Raw genomic sequence first — 15787 nt, forward strand, 5'->3', positions numbered from 1 at the left:
ATACCAAGGCCATACAGTTTAATAATGTATTGTTTATTGACAAGGTAGAGGCTGGGGCAGGGGCGAAGGGGACGCTGGGGAGGGAAAGATGCTGCTTGGGCTCTGCTGGCAGTGCCAGCATGGTGCTTTGAGTCTGTTGCTCTTCCCCTGCCTGGTCACGGGGAATAGGTGGGGGTTCCTGGCCCCAACAGGATCTGTCCCCCCATCCCTGGGGGCTGTGGTCTGTCTGGCATTGGCCCCCATCCCCTGAGCAGTGCACTGCTCAGCCAGTGTGCCCCTGGCTCAGCTTCTTCATGAGGCGGGCTGAGAACAGCTGAAACTTGTTGCCCAGATGAGAGGCTCATGGTGCCTCCTTGATGGTGCAGCGCAGCTGGCAGCCCCCATCCCCAGGAGAGGAAGGATGGTGTGTCTCCTGCCATGGCCAGCTGTCGTGGTTTACATAGGACCTATGATGCATCGCTCCGGAGGCCATCAGTGACGCTCAGGCAAGGGGGCAGCCAGAATCCCCAATAGCGGCAGCCGTCAGACGGTGACCTCAGTCTTGCTGTTGGTGGTGAGGTGCCGGGGTGCCTGGCCATACACCGGGGTGGCGGGGCCGAATGCCTCAGAAGGCCCTTCAGGCCGCAGGGTGACCAGGCCAGGCCGGCGGGGGCCGCGGGGGGGACCCCCCTCCCAGCCCCCCAGCAAGGCTGGGCCCACCGGCAGCTTGGGGGCCTTTGCTGCAGGTGGGAGGCAGCCCTCAGACAGCGCTGGCGCCTCGGTGGGTGGGAAGGGCAGGGTGCTGGCAGGGGGCACCTCTGGCCCCCCAAACCGCCTGTAGAAGTCCTCAGGGGCGCTCTCTGTGGGGACAGGGGGGCGGTGTCACCCCCACAGGGACACTCCCGTCTGCTGGCGTGGGGGGCAGTGGTGGGGAGGGGTGGTTGGGATCCTGGGTGCTGATTGGCTGGGCAGTGGGGGTGATCTTGGCTACGGATTGGCTGGGGAGATGCTGGGCACCCATTGGCTGGGCAGTGCAGTGTGTCCATGGGGGATCCTGTGCTCTGATGGGGTGGGCAGTGCTGCAAGTCTGTGTGGGATCCTGGGTGCTGGTTGGCTGGGGAGTGCAGTGGGATCCTGGGTGCTGATTGGCTGGGGAATGCAGTGGGTCCATGTGGGATCCTGGGTGCTGATTGGCTGGGCAGTGCAGCAGGTCGGCAGGGCAGTGGGGGAGCTGCAGACCCTCTGCCATGAGCAGCTGCCCTGGGAGCCCTGTGGGACTGGAGTGCTTGTGCTGCCCGCACCCCTCTGCGAGCCCCCTGCTCCTCCCCACCCGTCTACGGGAATGCGTGGGGCACATTCCCCCGCCCCGGCTGCCATCCCAGCCCACACGGCCGCGGCACTCACCTCCAGCCTTGAGGGTGGCGTAGGCAGCATAGGCGGGGGCTGGCAGGGCCAGGCTACTAGCCAGTGGCAGGCGCTTGCCGCAGCCATGGGGCCGACCCAGTGCCGGGGTGATGGCCACCGCGTTGTTCAAGGGTGGCTTGTCTGGGGAGGGCAGAGGCAGGTGGGCGGGGGGCTCAGCAGCAAGCAGCGCCCTCCCACTGCCTTTGTTTACCCAAGGGAACTTATTTTTCCCCACCATGCCAGGGCCTTACCTGTGCTGTTCCTGGGGGGCCCCCGGGCCAGGCCTTCACTCAGTGGGACCTGCACACCCCCCATGAGGCCATCCATGTGCTCGGAGGGGCCATGGCCTGGCTGCTTCAGCAGATCTGTCAGCGTCCTGGGGAGTGGGCAAAGGGCTGTTAGAGCAATACCCCACTCCCCTGGCCCCACTAATGTGTCCCAGCCCTGAACCCCACCTCTTTGGAGGCAAAGCCAGGCAGACTGGGGCTAGGAAATGGCTGCTGGCAGCAAGGACTGCACCCAGGCTCCTAACCCAGCTTTTGCGTGGGAGCTAGCGAGCCCACCCCAACAGTGAATTGGGGTCTGGCTGGGGCTGAGTCCTTCCAGGGCGGGCACTGTCTTCAGGTGAGGGTGGCAAGGGAGATGCATGGCTGGGAAAGGACTGCAAGGGTACAATGATCTGAGCCAGAGGAACCCAAACTGATGTCAGCTGAAGCAACACCCTGGAGATGCTTCCCCAGAGCAAGAGCCTGGCAGAGGAGAGAGAGGAGGCAGCACCTCCGCTTGAGTCCCTTCAAAGTGGAGAAGACCCTGAGGAAGGTATTAGAGAGGACACTTGTGCCTCTTTGGGGAGGAGGATGAACTACCAGCATCCTCTGGCGCATGCGCTGTCCATGCATAATGCCCTCCTTAAGAGTAACAGTATTAAACATTAAACACCATTACATAAGATAAAGCCCTATTTTGTTTAACATTCATGGATGGAGATGGTGCAGTCCCACCGTGGCGCACCGGCGTTGCCAGGAGAGGGCATGCCGTCAGTGCCAGAGCGGGGCACAGTGGTGGTGCTGGAGCAGGGCGTGCCCACGCAGTGTTGCGACCTTTGGCAGCAAGTCCCAGGGCAGGATAGGATGCTCCTGCTAGTGTAGGCCTTCGTGATGAGGACACCCACCATTCCCCCTGCAGAGACCAGCCCTGCACGACTGCAAGGGTACAGGGGTGTCCACCTGGGGATTTTTTAAGCTTTCTAATCCCCTGCTCATTGTCAGCATGCCTTGTGCCTCAAAGGCTCTGGCTGGCTCATAGATGCACACCGGGAGCTGCAGCAAGAGCTCAGAGTTAGCAAGTAGCTGGATAACAAAACAGCAGATTAAGCCCAACATGTATAAATGCAAATTGGAGAGGAAGGGGGAAATAATCCTAACTTGGTGGATGTGTCAGCTCATGGCTCCAGAGTGCTCAGAAGCCCAGTACAGGGAATTGCCAGGGAAGGCAGCGAGAACAATGCGGAAAGCAATGCATTATGCCTGGGGTTGCAGATGCTTGGGGTGTGTGGGGGACTGAGGACTGTTCCTAGGACATTTTCATTCCCAGTTTGGATCCAATCAACATCACAGGGTGACAGCAAAAGCAAAGCTACAAGACAGGGTTGCTTGCCTCTTGGGTTCATTTTACATCTTTCTTGGGGAGCTTTGGGTAACAACCCCCCTGGGATCACTTAAGCTCCAAATGGGCCAAGAGGACCCTCATGGAGCCAAACAAACCAAAATGAGGGAGGAACAACCTCTGGCACCAGTATATAGTGGGCGCTGACCAGCTAGAAGGCAGCTTGGCGGAAAAGGGCCTGAGGATCCTGGTGGACATCAAGTTGATCACAAGCCAGCAAGGTGTCCTTCGGGCAAAGGCAGCGAATGGTCTCCTAGGCTGAATCAGGCAAAGCATTGCCAGCAGGTCTGAGGGAAGAGATATTTCCCTTCTCTTCAGCTCTGGTGAGGCTACATCCAGCGTGTTGGCTCTGGGCTCCCCAGTACAGGAGAGACATGGACATACTGGAGAGAGTCCAGCAAAGGTCCACAAAGATGATGAAGGGACTGGAGCATCTCTCCTGTAAGGAGAGGCGGGACTGTCCAGCCTAGAGAAGAGAAGGCTCAGGGGTATCTTACCAATGTATGTGAAGATCTGAAGGGAAGGTGCAATGAGGACAGTGCCAGGCTGACAAGAAGTGACAGGTGCAAACCGAAACACAGGAAATTCTGTTTAAACTGAAGAAACAATCTTTTTTTTGCTGCAAGGATGGTCAAATGCTGGACCAGGCTGCCTGGGGAGGCTGTGGCACCTCCATCCTGCAGCTATTCAAGCCCCGCACCTCCCCAGGAGCCCTCCTGCAGCCGGCTGACTCCAGCTCTGGGCCCAGCCAGGCTCCTTTGGCCATGGGTGCTGCACCCAGAGAAACTCTGGGTACCAGGCTGGGTGGATGGTGGGCTGTGCTCAGGCAGGTCTCCTGAGGCCATGGGTGCAGGCTGTCAACCTGGGGAGCTGCTGCCCTGTCAGCTCCCACCTTCCCTGGGGTGCACTGCTTGCTGGCCCCCTCCCCACTGGCTGCTGCCTGCTCTTGCCTGTCCCCAGGGCCCAGTGCTCAAACAGGCTTGTTTCACCAGAAAGTTCAATGCGATTTGACCTATTTTTAATTTTTTTTTTCCTCGGGTCTATTTATGAAGCTTGAGCAATCCTTTATCTGTAACTTCCTCTCCAGATAAATCCATCCGTGCTCTTTCTCATAAGCCTGCCCTCTGTGCTGACCGCCCAGGGTGTGTAGACGGTAACAATTACCAATAATGGCACGAGCAGCTCTTAACAAGCTATTTTGCTGAGGTGAGATGCATGCAGGAGCCCTTAGCACCGGCAACACCTGGAGTCAACCCCTGCCTTGCACCATGAGCTGTGCTGCTGGCCAGGGCTTCCAGCAGGGCCCCCAGGGACTGTCCCCCCATCCCCTGTCCCCCCAGATGACGTAGTGCAGGGGAGGTGGACCTGGAGGCCAACACTGTGCTGAGGAGCTGCTGTCTTTGGGAGTTTTATGAGCCCCAGCCTGGTCCTGTGGTTGGGTGGCTTGGGGAAGGTGAGGCCACATCTCCCTAGGTCCCCCAGCAGTCTGTGGCACCAAGCCGGATCCAAGGTGCACATGGACGTGGGAACACAGGGCAGGTGTGGTTTTAAACCTGCACTGCTCATCTGCAACAAAATACTAAAGAGCGGCGTCATGGAGGCATCCACCCACCAGTGTGGCCACAGACGCTGAGTGCTTGAGGCCATGTGCGAAGGTCACTTGCCACCCAGCTTGCCTGAGCACAGACTCACCTGCACAGCCATGCAGCCACCTCCGTGGCAAGCCTGGTGTGCCAATGGATGCAACCAAGGTCCCCCAAACCAGCTTGGCACAAGCCCTGAGACCAAGTGAAGAGGCAGATCCAGGAGCAGTGACAACGGAGGCCAAGACAGCTCCACGGCAGGAGCTGGCATGCAGCACTCGGTGCTCCCGAGCCATCCCTGCGGGAGCTGCCAGTGCATGAAATGGAAGTGCCCATGTGGGAGCGGGACCCAGGGCCTAGCAGAGCACCCCAACCCAGGAGCTGACCTGTTTTTGGGAGGCCCAAGCCCCACACCCAGCAAGCCCAACAGCAGAGCCTTCCAAGTCCTGGGCAAGGGGACAGGGTAAAGGGAGGAGTCAGGAGCACAGCCTCCAGAGGAGAGGTGAGGTGACAGAGTAACGGTCAAAGTGACATTGCCCCAAACTGAAGTGAATGCTTGGAAGGGTCACAGAAGGTGGCAGCTGCCAGCCAGGTGGGGTGGTAAGGTTTGGAGCAGAGGTGTGGTGCTGGACACACAAAGAACACTGCAGCTCCGCTGGGCTGGCACCCCAGCCAGCCATGCTGCCTCCACGCCAAGAGAGAAAGTCACCCTCACCTCCCAGGGGGGCACATTTCCCATGGCTTATGATGTGTCTGCTTGGGGCAGGGGGTGCCTGTCTGTACAACTGAGCAGTGCAGGCACTGTGGAACACCTGTCCAGCAGGGCCGGGATGCTCAGGAAGGTTTGGGAGTAACAAGGCACCTTTGCAAAACTAGAGTTGCATTGGAGGGTAACAGAGCTTGGGCAAAGCACTGGGAGGTGGGAGTGAGCACACCTGGCTGGACATCATGTCCAGGGACAGGGGTCCAGGCCTCCTTCCCTGCCAGAGCTGGGTCCCCTCTCTCATCACCTGCAACAGCAGGGTGGCACATGATGACCATGCTGCCTGCAAACACCTTTTCTAGGTATTCACTGCCACTTGCTACTGTGGGCATCGACCGCAAGCATGGCTGCAGACTGGAGTGTTGCCAGACAAACACCCAGTGCAGTCAGATGCACAGTGGGGATAGGTTTCGGGATCCCAAATAGCATGAGGGGACCCAGAGAGTGAAAAGCCAGCGCTGGGGGCTCAGCTATTGTGGCTGCCAGGGCACCTGCTCCTGCCAGTGGTTTTGGTCCTCTCCAGCACCCCCGCTGCCCCCTAGGAGGCTGCTCCTTGCCCAGCTCCTCCCGTAGGAATTTTTCACCCCAGCCATAACCTGCAGTGTGCCCCTCCAGGAGGTTTTGGGGAGAGGTCCAGGGCTCATGCCTGCTCTCCTGCGATGGGCACAGCCAGATCCCAGCATCCCCCAAGGACCTGAAGTCCCCGGAGATCTGGGGCCTGAAGAAAAACATGGGCAGGTGTTCCTGACTCAACGCAGGGTTTGGCCAGGCTGAGCAAGTGCTGGGGACGGATGCCAAGCGTTAGCTGAGCAGAAAGGAGAGGGGTTTGCGGGATCCGCCATAAGGCCCTGAGGGAGGAAGGCGGATGGGGTGGGGAGAATGCACAAGGTAGTTGCAGCCTCTTGGGCACCTGCTTCCCTGGTGGACCAGCAGCCAAAGCCAGGAGAAGAAGCCATTATCAAGTGGCTGAAGTGTGGGGGTCTCACTACCAGCTGGTCGAGAGCTCAGGTGTCTCCATCTGGGAGGAGCTAGTGGGGTTTCTGCACTGCGTAACTCTTCCTGGGATTGGACCAGGACAAGGACCATGATGAACAACATCTGGAGGTGCAGAAGTGGTTGACACACACCCCCCCCACCACGAGTGGGGAGTCTGCAAGCAGCAGCAGCTGGAGCCATCCCAGGGCAGCAGGCAGTGCTGCCCAGGAGAGGAAAAACCCTGGTGGGAGGGAGGGATGGGAATGGAAACAGGGAGCTGGCCCGAGGCCATGATGCGGTGCCCGAGGAGCAAATGAGAAGCTCCTACCTGAGGCGCCAGGAGGAAGGCGAGGTGGTGCTGACCATGCCTTGGGCCACCTGTGTGTACAGGGGTGAGGCAGCTAGAATAGCCCCGCTTTTTCAGAGGCACCAAGACGAAATGTATTGCCCAGGCTGACAGGGTGCACAGCGGGATGGAAGCGACAGCGTTCCTTTTTGGATGCCTGTGCCATGTACCCAGTCCCCTGCACTGTCTCCATCAGCCCTGCACCCAGGAGGCCGTGCTGGCCTGGTGGCTTGCCTAGTGCCTGGGGCTCTGTACCTGATGCACAGCTCCCGCCCTGCTGTGGCTAGCCGGTCACCATCCCCATGGAACCAGAGCCACTCATGGCTTACACAGAAGGACACAGGGCATGGGAGATGGCAAGACCTCTCCCGACTTCTGCAGTGATTTTGTCCCACAAAGGTGGGTGAGGAAAACTCGCCTTCTCCCAGTCCATATGCCAGTTCCCAAAAGATCCGCGGCTTTGGGGAGAAAAGGCACCGATCTCCCTGAACTCATCAGGAGAATTCAGACTTGCACGAGCAAGAGGGAGGGGCGACATGGGGAAACACATGGCTCTAGCAGCACAGAATTAAGGCTACCCACAGAAAACACCCCTGGGTGAGTGGCAGCAATCCCGCGGTGATGGGAGAAGGCAAGACCTGCTGGCAGGGGATGAGGACCCAGGCCTGGGTGCCCCGGGGACTGATCCCTCCCCAAGCACAGTATCTCCTTCCCAGGAGGTGGGGGGGACCAAAAAAAGACACAGCAGCGGGCAAGTGGAAGGGGAGTCGGGAGGCAGGGAGGCTGGCGGAGACCGTATTGATCCTGTCAAGGTGCCAGCACTTCCTCAAGCAACACGGAGAGGAGATGCAGGCTTGCATCGGCACCCAGCCAGGCCTACAACGAGGTGGGGCCCGCAGTATGGATCCCCCCAAAACTGCCTTGCATGGCTCAGGAGGCCCCTATGACGCCCATTCATGCCCAGATATGACCCTTCTCCAAGCAAGTGAGGGTCAGCCTCTGCTCCCCCCAGGTGGATACAAGGAATGGGGTGGGTCTGGAGATGGGGTGCAGCGGGTCCGGAACTGGGGTGCAGCACCCAGTGGCTGCCCAAGCCCCAGATGGTCAGGGGGAGGTGGCCATGCCAGGGGAAGGAGAGAGCGTGTCTGTGCTGGGGGGGGGGTGCAATCAGGGTGGCTCCCTTATCATCCCAGTGAAATAGATTTATTGCCAGACTTGATGTCCTCACTGGGAAGATGTGAAGTAAAGTGTGCACCCCACTGTTTGGTGAGGTGTTGGATTTGGCTCAGCCCCTGGCCCCTCTCTCTGCCCCTGCAGCCCTTGCTGGATCCCCCCCATCCCTCCCCCTTTGATTCAGGGCACCCATGGCACGACCATGGCACAATCACCTTGGTGAACCTGCCCCAGCTCCGCTCCTGTGTGTGTGCATACATGTGCACACGCATGTGCACACGTGTGCATCGCATGTGCGTCGCGGGGAGGCTGAGGAGGGACAGTTCTGAGTCAGAGCTGCAGGGGCAGAGCTGTGCTGGGGAGGCTGGAGCTGCCAGCAGCCGCAACGAAGTGTTAAACTCATTGAATGTGATCGGTTAAAAAAAAAAAAAAAATTAAAAAAAAAGGAGGGAGAAGAAAATCATACCTAAGCGGAGGAGCTGTGCAACATGACACTGAGGGGAAAGCAAGGCAGTGGAGTCATGGCTGGGGGGAGCAGCCCTGCACTCCCTCACTTGAATGTCCTGCCTTGCCCTGCCACGCCCTGCCCCTCCCCATCCCAGGCCAGGGGGGGTCACCTGCCCCTCCTGCCTGTCCCCATGTGCCCCAGCATGGGGCACACCACGGCAATGCACCTTGCGGGGCTCAGGCCAGGCCGCTCATGACACCTCAGTGCTGTGAGCCAAGGGGAGGCTGTGCGGGAAGGGGTGTGAGGGGCGAAACGGGGCAAGAAGTGTGTATCTGGAGCCAGGACTGGTGCAGGTGAGGGGGGTAAGATGCACTGATGGCCACAGGAGCCGGGCAGGAGCGGGGAGAGGTGCAGGGGGTCCCCAGTGCCAAAGTGTGCCTGACACCCTGACCCTCCCCCACCAGCACCATGCTCAGCCCCAGGACAGGGCTGAAGAAAAGCCAGGGGCTGCAGCTGCAGGGTGGGGGGGCCAGGGTGGGAGGCTGCCCACCTTTCCACTGGAGGCTGAGCCCCAGGGGGTGTGCAGCCTGGTCCTGCCCCCCTGCAAGGGCATTGTCCCACCCCAGTGCACAGAGGCAGGCACCCGTGCGCACACACATGTGTGCACATGTGTGCACATGCACATCAAAGCGGCGCAGAAGCCACGGTGGAGCTGTCTTTGCCGTCTCTTCTCCCCACGCACTGCGAGCAAGGCTGAGACCAAGGGGAATGCAGTCCCAAGTCACCCACGCACAGTCGGACCAGGTCTTGCCTCCCCTGCACACTGGGAACCACAGCTTTGTTTTGGGGGGGGTGGGGAGAAGCCACATCCTATAGCTCACCTGTCACCCACCCCACTGGCCCGTGGCAATGGCTCTCCTGAGCCAGGGACAGGACTCCTCAAGGGACGGAGTAGGTCATTTTGAGAGGGGACGGGTGTACGATCACTCCTTCTTGTGGAGGCTATCCTCTGTGCTGGGACAGGTTGGGGGGCTGCAGCCAACCCACCCCCCAGGTGTCTCAGCATGCCACGATGGGGTTTTGGGGATTACCTCACCCTCTTGGCAGCCCCAGGGTGAAGCTGGGGCTCACCCTACGCAAGGGGCTGGGGACATGGGCTGCCAACCATGGGGGGACAGAGTGGGGCTGCTGGGGGACCAGACCCCTTTACCTGGAGACGGTCATCTCCGTCTGGGGACCCTGTGCCTTCTCCAGGCCCAGCTTGGTGAAGATGCCCACCAGCACCATGATGGCCACCACGCCGCAGATGATGTAGACGATCATGTTGGTCTTGTCACGAGTGGGGTCCTCGGGGGTCTCATCCACCCGGGTAGGCGGCTGGCCCGTGTTGACCCAATTGGGGGTGTCGTAGTTGGAGCAGCCGCTCTGGTCCAGCCGCCCGGGCTTGAACTGGCAGCAGAAGCGGTACCCGCAGGTCCCGCAGCAGTACTGGTAGATGCCGGCGTTGCAGTTGAACGGCGGGTCCCACTGCCCCATCACGTCGTAGTACCCGCGGCAGCGGTCCCCCCCCGGTGGTGCCGCCCCGGTGGGCGCGGGGGCCGTGGTCTCCGCCGCCGGTGCCTGGCTGCCGTTCCCGCTCTCCCCGGGTCCCCCGGTGCTGGGCTCGCCGCTCCACACCCGGCCAGGTTCCAACAGCACCAGGCAGCAGATACCCACGACGTAGCTCGGCTCCATCCGCCCGCGGCTCCGGGGGTTCATCCGGGCGAGGGGGCGAGTTAGAGCCGCTCGCCCGGGGCCGGCCGCATGGCCGCCGAAGAGCCCCCGCAGCGGAGAAACGGGCTGAGATGGGGGGATGATGGGGGGTGGGGGAGGCAAAATAAAAAAGGGGTGGGGGTAAGAAGTGGGGGGGGGGGAAAGTGCGAGGGGACGTACCCCCTTCTCCGCCTCTCCCCAGATGGGCCGGCGGGCAGAGATTCAGCGCAGGAGGCGCGGCGGGCGGCGGGGGAGAGCCGCCGCCTCCCGCCGGCCGGGGAGGGGTCGCAGCGGCGGCGGGCGGCGGGCGGCGGCGGGCGGCCGCCCCATCCCCGCGCCTGCCGGCACCGCGCTCCGCCGAGGGGAGAGGTGGGGAAAGGAAAGGGAAAAGCAGCGAAAGCCCTTCGCACCAGGGCGGGAGGAGGAGGATGGCGGCGGGGGGAGGGAGCCGGCGCGGCCAGCGAGGTGCGGGGGACTCGGCTCCCCGCCGCCTGACAGCCTTCCGAGGAAACCGGAGAAGGTCCTTCACCGAGTCCTCTGTCGGGCTCCCCGCCGCCACCGGGAGGCAGGATGCCCGCCCTCCCCGTCGGGCTGCCGCCGCGGGCGGCCGGGCACGCGTGGCACCACGCCCACGCTGCCCACCTGCCCCTAAGCAACCCCTCCCCCCACCGGCAGAGACACCCCCAGCCCAGCCCCCCACCCCGGTGGGCACCTTGGGGTGCAGGACAGGTTTGTGCTGGGGGGGGTCACAGCTCCCGGGGCAATGAGGTGTCCTCCCGCAGCCCCACAGCTGGTGGCCATGCGGGGAAGGGGGGAGAGCATCAGCCCCGGTCCTGCGTGAGCATCAGACCAAGGGGAGCTCTGCACAGGAGGCCTGCGGGATGGGCAAAGTGGAGGGCTACTGCAGCACCCCAGAAAGGCAGCTTCCCCAGATCCACAATTTTTACAAGCCACTGGCCAGGCCCTTGTTTGGGCTTCAAAGCCTGGACCTCTCTTGACGATATGCACCCACAGATCTGCTCTCTGGCTGGTGCCACCCATAAAGATGGTATTAATCCTCACTGCCAGCTCTTATCGCCAGAAAGGTGGGATTTTCTTTCCCTGCCCTGGGGCTGTTGCGGGAATGGGGGGGGGGGGGGGGGGGGGGGGGCGGGGAAACTGGGAAACTGAGGCACCATTGAGCCCCTCGGCCAGCCTGGCACATTATGCAGCCTGGGACAAGGGTGGCCAGAGCAAAGGACAGTGACATGTGGGAACTGTAGCTGCAGCCTTGTCCTCTTCAGACATTCCTGCATCCTGCCCCAGGGCAGGGCAGCAAATCCAGCATCACCACTGTCTCCTTGGGCAAATCATTCCCTCCATGCTCCAGGAGAGAGAGGCTGGATATTGCCTCATCCTGTCTTGCCCTGTCGATACCCTAACCTGGGGGATGGGGCTGCCTCTGAGCTGCACAGTGCCTGCACTGGAGCCCCCAGCCCCCTGACAAGCGGTGATAGAAAAAGACATTGTAATGGTGCAGGTTGGATTAAACGTGCCAGGGAGGCTGCCTCTTTTGGGCCAATGCTGAGGCCCCATGGACCAGCCTTTCACTGGGACTCATCCCTTACCTGCCCCACCATGAGCAGCAGGCTGAGGGTCTCACAGTGATGTGGAGCTCCTGCAGAGACAACCACCCTAGCTGGGGGCTTTGGCAGCCTCCTGCAGGCATGTGGGGCCAGAGCTGGCTGTTGCGAGCTGCTCGGGTGGGAGAGCACTGCACCATGTGCTGCACAGGGGGATGAAACACACCATCATCATCCCTGCACATCACAGCAACTTGATATTTAGGGCTAGAGTTTTGCACAAACAGCTTCCCCCCAGCAAGGGTCAAACGCTGCCATAGTTTGCTGTGGGACGGATTTAGGGGACAAAATATCCTCCCCCCAGTCACTAAGACAGGGCCCTGCAGGCCCCCAGCCACTTCCCATCTGGAGAGCGGCAAAAGCCAAAGAAGTTGAAAGCATGGATAAGGAGAGCAGCTGGAGCCTGGGACACATCCGATCGGCCCCCAGTGCTGCAACCTAATAGAGACCCATTAGGTAACATAGCTTGCAGCCTCCAGAGGTTCCCAAAAGAGATAAAAAGCCAGTGAGGCGGAAGAAAACTGCACGTCTCCAAAAGCCACTCTTTCCCCAAATCTCGGAGGGGCTCTCTGATGAAAGGCCCCATTGGCTGGAAGTTGCAGGCATGGGGGTCGTTAGCGCTAATAGCCAACAGCAGCGTTGGCCTTGAGAGAAGCTGTGCAAGCAAAGTTTGTTGGCTGCCCAGGTAGTGCCAGCAATCATTTCCCAGTCGCTGGGCAATCGCTCCTGACGTGTGTGCAAGCAGAGTTGTACTGGGGGCCTGGAGGCTTTAGCAGGCTGTTAGAAGGCAGAGCAAAAAACTGGCCAAAATAGGGGAGTTTGCTGGAAAATGGTTGCCTGGCTTGACCTGGGAGAAAGGGAACAGTTTTAAGGGGGAGAGGATGTTCACTGAGTGTGAAACAGCAGATTTAAACGGTCTCTGGGAGCAAGAGGGAGGGAGGTAGAGCCCCTCGCAGGTGTTAGCTCCGTGCATCAACCCAGAAAGAAACCACACCGAAGGAAACCACACCAAACTGGCATGGAGGAGCACTCCCCCAGCACGTCCCCAGTGTGCAGGGCAAGACCCCGCAGGGGCTGGCTCCATGCAGCACTGGCACCAGAGGCTGCAGCACACAACCCTGCTGAGCCGTCAGCTCATCTCCATCAAACAAGCTGCCTGGCCACTAACTGAATCCCAAAAGGGAGGGGGCTGCAGGATGGAAGTCCTGTAGCCTGACACCCATACCTCTCACATCCCCTGGAATCAGCAGCAGGAGCCGTAGGAAAATTGAGGACAGCAGAGACCTCTGGAGAAAAAGCAAAGGAGGTACTTGCAACATCCATGGGCCCTTCTTGGGGTGGGGATTTGGGAGAGGAGCTCTGGTAGGCTTTGGCCATTAGCCTTGGAGGATGTCACAGAAATATCCCCTGTGGTGACAACGCCACCCAGACTACAGAAGGGTGTCTCTGTGCCTGCAGAAATAGGATGCGGGTGGTTCAACACCGAGCGGGAAGGGATATGCCAAGCACTGACACTATAAACAGATTGTTTCTGGCAGGGCATGGCGATCTGGAGGAGATCCTCTCTGTCACAGCCAGAGAGCCTGACAGACCCGGATCCCTGCCGACATTCAGGGTGCAAGCCAGGCAGAGCTGCCAGGCCCCTGCCCGAGGAGGAGGAGGAGGGAGCCATCACCATCACCAATGGGAAGCAAAGCCCCAGGAGCCTCCCTGAGTGCAGGAGTTTTGGGGGGCAATCATCTCCTAGGAAAAACCAGCAGTGGGTGGTCAGATCCCCAAAGCTACACAGGGAGCCCCTCCTAGAGCTGGGGAATCAGAGCCTTTTGCCCAAAAAAGTGATTTTTGCCATGCAGGACCAAGCTGGCCCTGGTCCAAGGGGTGAACAGAGAAAAGGAAGCTGCTGTGGTGTCAATGCCCCACACCGAAGGGCTGTTCCAAGGCAGGAGGGCTCCCACTAGCTGGCACCTCCTGCCTGTGTGCTGAGGAGTGCTGCTGGGGCAGGTTTTGCTGCTTGTGAATCAGCAGCTAACACCTGACATCGTCAGCTAGGAAAAGCTGAAGGTGAAGGATGGCTGTCAGGAAGCGCTTCCAGCAGACACTACAACTCTCTCCCCTGCCTGGAGGCAGAGCAGAGGCAGAGGTCCTGCCACCATCCCTGGGGTTACGTGGGACACTAGCATCCCCTGCACCTCTCACCATCCCCCAGGACGCCCTGGAGGAACCTGCTCCCCGCCAAAACTTTGGCTGCCGAAGCTGGTGCTGTTCCAGCCAGGGAAGAGGTTGTCCTTGTATTTTTCATTCACTATGCAGGAAATTTCTTTGGCCATCAGCATCCCACTGGGAAGCCCTGAGTTTTCCCACATCCACTGTCTGGGTCGGGGAAAAGGGATCACTGGGGTCGAGTGCTGGGCTAACGTGCAGTAAGATGCTGTTCCCCTACACATGTCCTCATGCACTCCACAGATTAGGAAACCCAAAGCAAAACTTGGGCTTCTGGTGTCAGTGATGGAGAGCTAAAGCAGGGGAAAGCTAAATGAACTTTGGGGGCACAGGGTCGTGGTGGCAGAGCCTGGAGCAGCCCCCAGCCACTCTATTTCCAGCCCAATGTGCACGAGGATTTTATTCCGCCTGCGCTTGATGCTCTGGCTCTAAAACAGCTGTAAAAGAGCAACTGTGCCTCATAACGGCTTATAGAAAACACAGAAGCATATGTGCCTTTACCATTACAATCATAATTGCAAACATTCAAAAGTTGAGATTTGCAAGCTCCCAGCTTCCCAAAGGCAGCTGGATTTGAACCCAAATGACATCCAGAGGAATCAGGAAAATGTCTGCTCAAAGCAAAGGCTTATTTTTCATTTATGTTGCGGTTTTGGCAAGCAGGATCCAGGCTGGCAGCCTGAGCTCCCCCAGCTGCCGCTGTTAGAGGGCAGCAATGTCCCCAGATGCAGCCATGGAGACTCCCGAGCATCAGCTACGACCCCCAGGGTGCTGGGGTGCCGGCTGAGTATGGACTTTGCATATAGGATTAATCCTGGAGACTTTGCTGGTGGCAGAGGCCACGGTGGCAAATGCTCCCCCCTCAAAGGCATTTGCTGGCCCCAGGGGCTTTGCTGGCCCTATCTGGAGAGCAGCCTGGATGGGTGTGGGGTCTTCACAGCCACCTTTACACTCATCTGAGCTTCAGGGCGGCCAGCAGGACTCAAAACCATCCCCTCACTGGTGCCTGCAAGCAGAGCAGGGAACAGCCCAGCCCCAAACCTCCCTCCCACACTGGGCTTGTGCAGCCAGCCCCACTACCCTGGGGCGAGCCTGAGCATCCTCTGCTTTCCTGTTTAAAGCAAGCTTCCACCAGCTTTTTGAGCATTAAAAGCCTCAAAAATATGTTTATTTTTGTATGTTAAATATGTTATGTATGCTAAATGTTAATGTTTTTCATGTTAAATAGTTACATGTTAAATAGTTACATGCATTTAAGCACGCCTTGAGGTGGTAGTGCATAGCCCAGCTTACCCAGCAGTGCCACGGCACCCCTGGCTGTGCTCCCCCTCCCCACCCTCTCCTCCACTGGCCGCTCTCACCGCGACCACCCCTCATACAAGGTGCTGATTCAAACTGCAATCATTTAGGGCAAAACACACCCAAACGGAGAGGAATGCGAGGCAGCCGTCCCCATGCGAGGCATCCCTGGGGCTGGGGGAGACCGCTGTGTGTAAAGGGGCCCCATTGCAGCACGGGCGAGAGGCAGCAGGGCCAGCCCCAGGCTGCTTTTGCCAACTGTGGAGCAATAAAAACCAGGCTGATGCAGCAAAAGGGACCCAACGCTTTTGCCCCCCCGCACTTCAGGAGCCGAGATGGCTGTGGCAGCAGAGTGAGCTGTTGGCATTTGCCCAGGGTGGGGTGATTTATGGTGCTAGTTCCTGAGGCTGAGGCAGGGTCAGCGGGAGGAGGCCATATGGCCGTGAGCAGCATGTGGCGTGCCATCCCGGCAGCAGACCGGCAGCAGCGCACAGAGCCTCTCCTCAGGAAAGGTGGCCATGCCAAATGCAGGCTCTGGCACAGGCGCCGGCCGGCTGC

The 15787-nt window shown here is 59.7% G+C and overlaps 1 protein-coding gene across 1 annotated transcript; it reads right to left on the minus strand.

Annotated features, from left to right (window-relative positions):
- Positions 1-55: 55 nt before the first annotated feature.
- SHISA8 (shisa family member 8) lies at positions 56-10098 on the minus strand. The gene is made up of 4 exons (XM_075078403.1): positions 9547-10098; positions 1635-1759; positions 1384-1524; positions 56-839 (listed from the first exon to the last, which is right to left on the minus strand). Exons 1-4 carry the CDS (start codon positions 10092-10094, stop codon positions 523-525), a joined length of 1131 nt encoding a protein of 376 aa, XP_074934504.1. The 5' UTR covers positions 10095-10098; the 3' UTR covers positions 56-522.
- Positions 10099-15787: the final 5689 nt, after the last annotated feature.

The sequence above is a fragment of the Phalacrocorax aristotelis genome, chromosome 1 (assembly GCF_949628215.1).
Source record: "Phalacrocorax aristotelis chromosome 1, bGulAri2.1, whole genome shotgun sequence".
Classification (NCBI taxonomy): domain Eukaryota; kingdom Metazoa; phylum Chordata; class Aves; order Suliformes; family Phalacrocoracidae; genus Phalacrocorax; species Phalacrocorax aristotelis.